This window comes from Otolemur garnettii, unplaced genomic scaffold (assembly GCF_000181295.1).
Source record: "Otolemur garnettii isolate 467f Iridium unplaced genomic scaffold, OtoGar3 scaffold00043, whole genome shotgun sequence".
Lineage (NCBI taxonomy): Eukaryota > Metazoa > Chordata > Mammalia > Primates > Galagidae > Otolemur > Otolemur garnettii.
In genome coordinates, this window is record NW_003852438.1 from 11,993,248 (window position 1) to 12,004,855 (window position 11,608).

Genomic DNA, 11,608 nt, shown 5'->3' on the forward strand with positions numbered 1-11,608 from the left:
AGCAACCTCCAACTCCTGGGCTCAAGCAAGTCTCCTGCCTCTGCCTCCCAAGTAGCTGGGACCACAGGCGCCTGCCACAATGCTCGGCTATTTTTTTTGGTTCCAGCTGTCATTGTTGTTTGGTGGGCCCGGGCTGGATTCGAACCCGCCACCTTAGGTGTACGTGGCTGGCACCTTAGCTGGTTGAGCTATAGGCGCCAGCTATCTCAACTTGGTTCTTGAGATACTTACACAGAACCCCAAAATATATAACTAGAAGCGACGAGGACTTGAGGAGTTTGCCTCTTTGCTCATGCCTTGTCTGTGATCTTTCCTTGTAAGGTAACTCTTCTGTAAGTGTCCTCACTTTATCATGTGTTTCTTTGTGACTCTATATCTTACTTGTTTTCTTATAGCCAAACGTCCTGAAACAGTCCCAAGCTTTCCATACCCACTTTCTCATCTCTCATTCATTCCTTAGCCCACCTTGATCTGGCTCTTCTTCTGCTCAAACTGCTTTTCTAAATGGCACTAGTTACCAGATACAATGGATGTTTCTTGGTCCTTGTCTTGCTTCACCTCTCCATGACGTATGACACTGCTCTGCACTCCTTCCTTCTGGAAACTCAATTTCCCTTAGCTTCTGTGACCCTGCTATCTTGGTTCCTTGTACGTCTCTGGTCATCCTTCTGAGTTGTTCTCTACCATCCTCTTTTTCTTTTTTTTTTTTGAGACAGAGTCTTACTTGTCCCCCTCTGTAGAGTACGTGCCATCACAGCTCACAGCAACCTCAAACTCTTGGGCTCAAGTGATCCCCTAGCCTCAGTTGTCCTCCACAATAGCTGGCTAGTTTTTCTATTTTTAGCAGACATGGGTCATCCTTTTTGCCCAGGCTGGTCTTCAACTCCAGAGCTCAGGTAATCCATCACCTCAATCACCCAGAGTGTTAGCATTACAGGCAGGAACCACCATGCCTGGTTGACACCAAACTATTAATATATCTTCAGATGTCATCCCATCATTCCAACCCAAGAATTACTGCTTTTATTTTACTCTTCTTTTTTGATCAACATAATATATGTGTGCTGAAATTTAACTATAGGTTCAAGTGTGTGGTGAGATAAAAAAAGGTTGAGAAACACTGTTCTTGGCCAAGATTAGGGTATAAAAGTATAAGTTTGTTTTGTATTAGAGAAAGGGAAGAGAGTGGAGAGGGAGAGACAAGAAAAGATAGAGAACAGAGAGCAGGGAGTGAGAGAGGAGAAGATGCTGAGCCAGTAACAAAAGGAGAATGGTGTGGCTTCCCAAAGGAAGAATGCTCGCCTGACAGCTACTGCTGTTCATTATCTGTGCCTGAATTCTTGCAATACTCCAGCCAACCGCCAGGAAGATGCTTGTGTTGTCTTTCTAAAAGGACATCTAGGTTCGTCACCTGTAGCTCACAAGCTAGGCCACCAGCCACATACAACGAAGCTGGCAGGTTCGAATCCAGCCCGGGCCTGCCAAACGACAATGACAACTACAACCAAAAAATAGCCGGGCGTTGTAGCAGGCGCCTGTAGTCCCAGCTACTTGGGAGGCTGAGGCAAGAGAATCGCTTAAGCCCAAGAGTTTGAGTTTGCTGTAGGCTGTGACACCACAGCACTCTACCCAGGGCGACATAGTGAGATTCTGTCTCAAAAAAAACAAAACAAAGCAAAACAAAACCAGTTTTAGGGATCTCTTATAACCTTAAGCCTTGACAGTGACACTAGCCCCTGAACTAGTGTCACTAGTTCGGAGTGAGGGCAGAATTCCTTGAGGGCAAAACCGTCTTATCCCCTGATTCAAAGAAAGGAGACTCAGGCTCTAGAACAGTGCCTGGTGTAAGTTAAGTGGTCAATTAATACATGAATGAATGAATTTAAAGACTTTTGGGAACACTGGTAAGAATTTTGGAACTCTAAGGCCCGCCCCTTCCCAACCTGCCTACTGGGTAAAGAAGTGCTTTTCCATTAGCCTCAGGCTGGAGGTTACTAATTACAAAGCGGAAAAACCTGAAGGTGTCGATTTTGCAGCAAAGAAGCCTCCGACCTGAGAGTGAATCGGGCAGCCCCAGCAGCACCTCGGTTGCCCAGCTGACAGAGAACACACAAGATGCTAGCGATCTGAGCCAGGTGAGCCCACCTCCGGCGCAGGCGTTAGGTGGGAGGGTGGCCCGGCGTCGGGGGCGGAGTCAGACTCGCCCCGCCCCGCTCGCGCGCCTGCTGGCCAGCCTCCGGTCACGTGACGGCCGCGCAGGTGAGCACCGCTTCCGGGGTCGAGCGCCCGGATCGTAGCCGGCTCCCGCTTCCACTCGGTCGAGTGTGCGGGAGACCATGGCGTCCTCCTCGGTCCCACCGGCCACCGTACCGGCGGCGACAGCCGGCCCCGGCCCAGGTTTCGGCTTCGCTTCCAAAACCAAGAAGAAGCATTTCGTGCAGCAGAAGGTGAAGGTGTTCCGGGCGGCCGACCCGCTGGTGGGCGTGTTCCTGTGGGGCGTAGCCCACTCGGTGAGAACCTGCCCTAGCCCCTCACTGCCCTGTCCGGAAACCCTCAGCTCCTGCGCCTCAGGGCGTCCTTGTTCTCAGGCTCCAGCTCCCGGATCCCCTAGCGCTGCCATTTCCCCCAGCCCGCAGCGCTCCCCCCAACCCTCCGGCTGTCTTGGTCCCTGTCTGCCAACCAACCTCTCGGTGTTCCCTTTCTGGCTGTACCCCCTCTCCCCCCGCCCCTCCTGCTGTAGACTTATGTCTCCCCTCCGCCCTTTACTCCTCCACTGTAGTTCCACTTTCTTCCCCACCTGAAATCCTGCTCCCTGTTTCTAAACTCCGTCCTGCAGAGACTGGCCAGGACCTGACTCCAGGACATTAGGGGGAGTGGCTCTTTGGAGTTGGTGGTAGTGAGAGTGTGTGTGTGTGTGTGTGAGGATTGTGGAGGGTAGTCGAATGGGAGTAACTGGATGAAGGAGATTGTTCATTTTCCTTTCCACCAGTGTTTCCAGCCCCGCTCCTTGGCTTTGTCTTGGGGAAGCTTCAGGTTTCCTGGATCTTCTAATCCTGTTTGTCACTCTTCCTTTTACTTCCAGAGGTACACCATTTCAGAGAAGCTACCTCAGCCTTAGCCTAGAGGTTGCTCTCAGGACTTTATGTCTATAGGCCTTTGGTCCTAACTGCACACCCATTGCTGGCCCAAACAGTGATAGTGTTTGGTGTAAGTGGGAGTCATCTTTGACCAAAGAGAAAGCTGAGGAGCTTTGGTCCTGGGGACACTATGGTGGTTAGAAACAGGAAACTGCTGTAGAGGGTTTGGCTTGGGAGTCAGGAGGTGGCCCAGAAGACCAGTACATCTCCTTTCCTGAGGCTACCTTGGATGAAGGAAGCACAGCCATTGCCCCTCTTTCCTCAGATCTGGAGTAGGAGGGATGCAGTGATCTTGTATGTGATGGAATATTTTCGAAATCAACGTCTTTGATTGGGTATAGTCATGGCAGGGTTGTTGTGGTGGAAAGTTGTAAGAATATAATTTTTTATCACATTCTTAATTTGCGGTTAAGAATTTTCTTTGGGGTCAGTTGGCTCTCTTTGGCATTTGTAGCTCTCTGGGTGGTAATGTCTTACCAGTGAGAATCCAGTCTAAGGTTTTGGTATGGGGAAGGTTGATGGATGTAGGGTAGCCTCTCAGATGTACCTTCTGGGTGATTCATTCATCCCGTAGGGAAGCTTAACAGGGGAGGTTTTCCCTTTGTAAGGATTGGGGGATTACCTGTAAGACCTGCCTCAGCTTCCCTAGATATATATTTATACTTTAGCCCCAACACCCACCCTCAGCCAACACACTTTACTTCAAGTGTCTGGAAGGGAGAAATTCCTTGAACATATGTCTTAGTGATGATTCAGCCTGTTTAGTAGGTGGCAAGGAGGGGGCAGAAAGAGCTATAGCTGAATTTTAGGCTGGGAATCTCAAGTGGCTTTTTTTCCCTTGTAGGAATATGTTCTGTCCTCCTTTTCTGCTGAGAATGGGAGGAATTGGTTGCACTGCAGTGTGTGGGATTCAGGTTAGACTGCAGTTCATAACCTCTGTCAAATGATCAAGTAGGCCTTCGTTTATTCAGTTAACAAACACTTCAGGATCACTGTGTACCAAACATTGTGCTAGCTAGGCACCTGAGGGATGCAGATGGCTAGACTGGGCCCTTGCTTTTTTATTTAAAACAGTCTCACTGGGTGGCGCCTGTGGCTCAAAGGAGTAGGGTGTCAGCCCCATTACCAGAGGTGGTGGTTTCAAACCTGGCCCCAGCCAAAAACTGCAAAAACAAAACAAAACAAAAACCAAAAAAACCCACAGTCTCACTATGTCGCCCTCTGTAGAGTGCTGTAGTGTCACAGCTCACAGTAACTTCAAACTCTTTGGCTTAAGTGATTCTCTTGCTTCAGCCTCCCAAGTAGCTGGGACTACAGGTGCCCACCACAATGCCTGGCTATTTTTTTGTTGTAGTTGTCATTGCTGTTTACTTGGCCGGGGCCGGGTTTGAACCTACCAGCCTGGGTGTATGTGGCCAGCGCCCTACCCACTGAGCTATGGGTGCTGCTCAAGGGCCCTTGCTCTAAAAGAGCTCACAAGTTGGGGAACTTACATTTATTAGTGATCAGAGCTATGTGACACACACTAACAATGGCACGGGAAAGATATTGTGGCAACATCAAGGAGAAAGCCATCTCAGGATTTCTAAGTACCCCAGCTCCCTTCCTATCCGCAATTTAGCAGACTGTAGATCCTGTGGTCCCTGGAAAGCAGATGATGCATGTGTACTTCAGGCTGTGTATTGGTTTGACTTTAGGAAATAGACTCCTAAGGAGCTCTTATCCTCTGATGATCTGCATTCCCTCTGAAATCTGCTCTTCTACCTTGCACCTAGGCAGGTAAAGAGTGGCCTAGAGGGGACTGGTCCTGTTCCTAGGGAGATGTCTTTTACAGGATGTGGACATTTCATTCCTCTTGTCCCCACACGAGTCCCATTAACTCTTTTGTGTGCTTTAAATATGTTTTTACTTTGATGGTGCCCATAGCTCAGTGAGTAGGTCGCCGGCCACATTCACTGAGGCTGGCAGGTTGGTGGGCTTGAGCCTGGCCTGGGCCTGCTGAACAACAGTGACAACTGCAACCAAAAAATAACCAGGTGTTGTGGTGGGTGCCTGTAGTCCAGCTACTTGGGAGGCTGAGGCAAGAGAATCACTTGAGCCCAAGAGTTTGAGGTTGCTGTGAGCTGTGATGCTACGCACTCTACAGAGGGTGACATAGTGAGACCATGCCTGGAAAAAGAAAATGCTTTTACTTTTCAAATGGCACATGTAACTGTCTTGAGTTGCAAAGGGTATTTTTCTTTTCTAGAGTTTCTCACAGCTTTAAAAATATTCCTGAGCTGCTTACAGGGTTTGCCTAATATAAGATAACTGTTGTTTGCATGAAGTTCCACGGCAGTGGGAGTGTGAAAGGCTGTGTGTGAGGATTGCTTACTGCAGTCCTTCTTGGGCAGCAGAAGGGGTTAGATACATTCTCCTATTCCTGTCAAGCATATGCAGTGTTTTTAAAGGAAGAAGTTTGAGTTGCCTTTTCCTGACTTCTGCCTAGATGTGGTATGTGAGTAGCTCTCCACGTCCTTACTCACTGCCTTTCTGTTCATGTTTTGGCTTATCAGATCAATGAGCTTAGCCAGGTACCTCCCCCAGTGATGCTGCTGCCAGATGACTTTAAGGCCAGCTCCAAGATCAAGGTCAACAATCACCTTTTCCACAGGTAAGCGGAGATCCTTGCCCTTCTCATGTTAACCTTCCTAGATAATAGTAATAAATAATTTTAAAAGATTCAATGAGTTGAAGGTCTTAGATTTAGAAGACAGTTTATCAGTTGTATGGTCTAACAACCTTCCCAATGCAGAAATTAGTTTCATTCAAAGAAACCACTAAAATAATTTCTAGTATTCCTTATACTTTTTTGTATATTATATGAGTATTATCTCTCCTCTAGCTTGGCAGTTCCATAGAGTAAATACAGTCAGATAGTATTAATATTAGCTTCTGATAAGGACTCCCAGAAGGAAATATTTGAGTCCTCTGAGCCCTTCTAGCATCAGAAGATGCCCATTCAAAACAGTGGTACCTATTAGTGACTTTGGGATGTCTCTGACTTGCTTGAGATGTGAGAAATGCTACTGCTTGGAGATCGTGGCTGTACTTATACAACTTACCAGCCTAACTTAGGCAGATCTCTCAACCACTATGAGACACAGTCTCTCTTTTGATAAAATGGGAATTTTTTTTGAGATAGAGTCTCAAGTTATTGGCCTGGTTAGAGTGCTGTGACATCATAGCTCACAGCAACCTCTAACTCTTGGGCTCAAGTGATCCTCTTGCCTCAATTTTCCTATTTTTACTAGAGACAGGTTCTTGCTCTTGCTCTGGCTGGTCTTGAACCTGTAAATTCAAGCAATCCACCTGCCTCGGCCTCCCAGAGTGCTAGGATTATAGGCATGAACCACTGTGCCCGGCCAGGAATACTTTTAAACAACTTTACAGGATTTTATAGGCATCAAGTGAGGTAACATATAGTATGCATGAAGGTACAAACTGTCAAAAATAATACTGATACTTTATTTTCTTACCTTAAAAACTCAAATTTCAGGGAAAATCTGCCCAGTCATTTCAAGTTCAAAGAGTATTGTCCTCAGGTCTTCAGGAACCTCCGTGATCGATTTGGCATTGATGACCAGGATTACTTGGTGAGAGTCCATTAAGGGGTGAGCATAGTCCTTTCTCCCTGGCAACTAGGGAGCCGTTGGGACAGTCAGTCATATTTGGTGAAATGAGAGCCTTGGCAAATATGATTCTTTACCTTTTTGTAGTCATAGGCATCTTCAGAAATCTAATGAAATCTATAAACCATGTCCTTGGGGAAAAGTGAAGATACCTTAAGAATTTTGCATTCGACTTTAGTAAGTCCATATGGACACCTGATTAGGAAACTGCTTAATCTCTTACCCCAGGGTTTCATCCACTTTCAGAAGTATTTGGTTGACTATCATCCTATGATGTGTATCTCCACATAAAGGAAAGAGAAAAGAGCCTCTGGCCTGTTTTGTATCCCCAGGTGTCCCTTACCCGAAGCCCCCCAAATGAAAGTGAAGGCAGTGATGGCCGCTTCCTTATCTCCTATGATCGGACTCTGGTCATCAAAGAAGTATCCAGTGAGGACATTGCTGACATGCATAGCAACCTCTCCAACTACCACCAGGTCAGCCCCCTCTCCAGTCCCATTTTTCCCTCTCCTCCCTACTCATACTTAGCTGCTGCCAGAGCATGTGTTGAGACTTCCTATCCCTTTTTCTCTCTACAATCCATTTTTCTTCCCAAAAAACACTTAATATCTGTTTTTGAAAACTAGGGATTTCATAAAAAGAACCTCTATGTACCTGTTTATGTTTGACATAACTGAAGAATTTAGATGTGTTCCTTCCCATTTAGTACTTACAATCTAAAACCACTGTGGATTGAAACATATAAAGCCCACAAGCAGCAAAATGTAGACTATAAAGTCAGAATTAGGTAAAATGCTCACATCAAATACACTATCAGGAATAAGCATAGTTTAGAGAAAAAACCTAGATAAGAGCACAGTTGGGATAAACTGGATGGGAGAATTCATAATCATCTCAAGCCCTAGATGGGATTAGGGAAGCTATTCTGTCTGATCAGACTAACTAGGAATATAGAGTTTATAGAATATTTGGCGGGGGGTGGGGAGGGCAGCACTTGTGGCTCAGTGAGTAGGGTGCCGTCCCCATATACCGAGGGTAGTGGGTTCAAACCCTGTCCCGGCCACCTTAAAACAGCAATGATAACTGCAACACAAAATACAAAATAGCTGAGCATTGTGGCGGGCGCCTATAGTCCCAGCTACTCTGGAGGCTGAGGCAAGAGGATGGCCTAAGCCCAAGAGTTGGAGGTTGCTGTGAGCTGTGACTCCACAGCACTCTACCAGGGTAACATAGTGAGGAAAAAAAAAAAAGGAAAGAATTTTTTTTTTTGGCTGGGTGTGGTGGCTAATGCCTATAATCCTAGTGCTCTGGGAGGCTGAGGTGGGTGGATTGCCTGAGCTCAGAGGTTTGAGACCAGCCTGAGCCAGAGTGAGACCCTGTCTCTACCAAAAAAAAAGCTGGCATTGTGGTGGGCACTTGTAGTCCCAGCTACTTGGGAGGCTAAGGGCAAGAGAATTGCTAAAGGAAGAAAAGAAAAAAAAGAAAAAAAATTATAATTAAAAAAAAAAGAGTTTTAAGCTGTTGCCCTGGGTAGAGTGTTGTGGCATTGTAGCTCATAGCAACTTCCAATTTGGGCTCAAGTGATCCTCTTGCCTCAGTTTTTCTATTTTTAGTAGGGGCAGAGTCTCACTTTTTGTCAGGCTGGTCTTGAACTCCTGAGCTCAACCAATCCACCTACCTTGGCCTCGCAGAGTGCTAGGATTATAGGCATGAGCCACCATACCCAGCCTATAGAGTGTTTTGATGATTAGAAATGTTCTTCGTGAATGTCTTTCTCCTAAAAAAAACTTTTCACCAAAATCAATGAGTAGCCAGGCATTATGGTGGGCGACTGTAGTCCCAGCTACTTGGGAGGCTGAGGCAAGAGAATCACTTAAGCCTCAAAGTTTGAGGTTGCTGTAAGCTGTGAGGCCACGGCATTCTACTGAGGGCGACATAGTAAGACTCTGTCTCCAAAAAAAAAATAATAATGAGTAAGTAATGAATGAAAGACTTTAAGTCTTTGGTTTATGCAACAAATATTGAATATCTCTTTTGTGTATTACTGGGCCCTATGTTAGGTATTGGAGAAAGGGGAATAGAACAGATGTGGTCTTGAGGAACTATTGGTCTAATGGCAGAGACCAATAAACCAGTGTTAGCACCCAGGAAGATGTGTGCGATAGTAGAGGTATGTACAGTATGTTCTAAGAGTGCAGACAAGAGCTTCTGACTCACCTAGGGAAGAAGGTATGCTTGGGAAGCTTAAAGAGTTTTTTTTTTTTTTTTAAGAGACACAGTCTAACTTTGTCACCCTTGATAGAGTGCCGTGGTGTCAGCAACCTCCAGCTCTTGGGCTTAGGTAATTCTCTTACCTCAGCCTCCCGAGAGCTGGGATTATAGGTGCCAGCCATAACGCCCGTCTATATTTTTGTTGCAGTTTCACTGGGGCCTGGTTTGAACCCATTACCCTCAGTATATGAGGCCGGTGCCTTACTCATTGAGCCATAGGCGCTGCCCAGCTTAAAGAGTTTTTAATAAAGAGATATCATAGAACCTGGGTTTTTTTGAGACAGAGTTTCAAGCTGTCACCCTGAGTAGAGTACCATGGCATTCCAGCTCACAGCAACCTCAAACTCTTGGGCTAAAGTGATTCTCTTGCCTCAGCCTCCCAAGTAGCTGGGCCTATAGCTGCCCGCCACAGTGTCTGGCTATTTTTTGTTGTAGTTGTCATTGTTTAGCAGTCCCGGGCTGGGTTCTTTTTTTTTTTTTGAGACAGAGTTTCAGTATGTTCCCCTCAGTAGAGTGCTGTGGCATCATAGCTCACAGCAACCTCAGACTTGGGCTCAAGCGATTCTCTTGCCTCAGTCCCCCGAGTAGCTGGGACCACTGGTGCCTGCTATAATGGCCACCCATTTTTTGGTTGTACCCTACTCACTGAGCTACAGGCACCAAGCGCCTGGACTGGGTTCTAACTCACCAGCTTTGGTGCATGTGGCCGGTGCCCTACCCACTGAACTAAGGGTGCCACCCAGGAGCTGGTTCTTGAAGCACTATCAGGGGTTAACCATTGGACAAGGTGGAATAGAGCATTCTAGTCAAAGGAAAACAGTACTCATAAAGTCACAGAACCATGAGAGAATTTGGTGTTAGGAAGCTGCAAGAAATTCAGTGTGGCTGGGATATGGTACTGTGGGAAATATTTAGGCAGGAGCCAGATTGTGAAAGGCTTATAAGCTATACAAAGAAGTTAGGGCTATATCCTGAAGGCGGTTTGCAGGGAAATGATACCTGTTATTTAAAAACATCCCTGTAATAGTGTACTAGAGATTAGATTGGAGAGGGGAGTACTAGGAGTGTGGATACCAGTTAGGAGGTAATTTTAATAGTCTAGGGTAGAAATGATGAGGGCCTGGAAGAGCAGTGGCAGTGAGGATGGAAAGGAAAACCTCTGGGAGAAGTATGGGAGTTAAGGCACAGGAACTTCCAAATTCCTGGAGGGATAACTGGTTGCACATTCACCAAGAAGGGAAACAAAGAGGAATAGGTTTTTAGAGGAAGAAAGTTCTGATTTGGACATGTTGAGTTTGAGTTTTCTGTAGTTCATCCAGATAAGGGTGACCAGTAAGTGGTTAGGGTATGGGTGTGGAATTCAGGAAAGAGTATTAGACTAGGAAGATAGATTTGAGGGTTGTACATGAATAAGTGGTCATTAAAACCACAACTGTAAATAAAATTACTGAAGGGAAGTGTGTGGAGGGAAATGAAAAGAAAGTTGCAGACAGAACCTTAAGAAGCAAATAAAGAATAGAGCACCAGAAGAGAGGAAGAGTAAATGGACACTTTGGTGATTTGTGCCCTATTGAAATCCATATGGGATTTGGAGACAGAGAGGAGAATCCGGGTGGTATAAGGAGAGAAACTGGTCAGTAGGACTAAATGCCACACAATTGGAATAAGACAGTGACTAGAATACCCATTAGATTTGGCAACACGGGGTTTTGGGAAGATTTCAGAGGAGAAATGAGGTTTTAAATCTGATTTCAGTGGTATGAGGTATGAAAGAGAGATGGGAAATGGATTGATTGCTGATTACTTTTCTGAGGTTGGCTATGAAGAGGAGGCAGTAGCAACACATAGAGAAAAGAATTGAGAAAAGAATTTCTTTTTATTGGGTCAGGGTCTTGCTCTCTTGCCTGGGCTAGAGTCCAGTGGTGTGATCATAGCTTACAGCAACCCCAGTCTTGTGGGCTCAGGTGATCCTCTTGCCTCAGCCTCTGAGTAGCTGAGACTACAGTTGTGTGCCACCACGTCCAGCTAATTTTCTTTTATTTCTTAAAGAGATGTATGTAGTCTTGCTGTGTTTCTCAGGCTGGTCTTTAACTACTGGCCTGAAGTGATCCTCCCATGTTGGCTTACCAAAGTGCTAGGATTACAGGTGTGAGCCACTATGTCCAGCCAAGAATTGGCTTTTTTTTTTTGCAGTTTTATTTTTGGCCAGGGCTGAGTTTGAACCCACCACCTCTTTGAGCCACAGGCACTACCCCCAGAATTGGCTTTTTTTAAGAGGTGAGGTCTTACTCTGTTGCCTAGACTGTTCTTGAACTCCTGCATTAAAGCAATCCTCCCACCTCAGCCTCTGGAGTATCTATAGTCTTGTGCTGCTGTGCCTGGCTCAAAAGCAGAATATTTTTTCAAGAATCCAAATTATACGGCTCGGCGCCTGTGGCTCAAGCGGCTAAGGTGCCAGCCACATACACCTAAGGTGGCGGGTTCGAATCCCCAGCCCGGGCCCGCCAAACAAAGATGATGGCTGCAACC

General features: G+C 46.1%; 1 protein-coding gene across 2 annotated transcripts in view; it reads left to right on the top strand.

The window, feature by feature from the left end:
* Positions 1-2,206: 2,206 nt before the first annotated feature.
* PIP4K2C (phosphatidylinositol-5-phosphate 4-kinase type 2 gamma) overlaps positions 2,207-11,608 on the top strand; it is a 15,294-nt gene continuing 5,892 nt past the window's right edge. For both annotated transcript variants that reach the window (XM_003790574.1, XM_023513565.1), the window contains exons 1-4: positions 2,207-2,510; positions 5,693-5,790; positions 6,676-6,772; positions 7,141-7,284. In XM_003790574.1, coding sequence (XP_003790622.1) covers positions 2,337-2,510; positions 5,693-5,790; positions 6,676-6,772; positions 7,141-7,284 — 513 coding nt within the window. In that variant the 5' untranslated portion in view covers positions 2,207-2,336. The remainder of the gene's footprint in view (positions 2,511-5,692; positions 5,791-6,675; positions 6,773-7,140; positions 7,285-11,608) is intronic.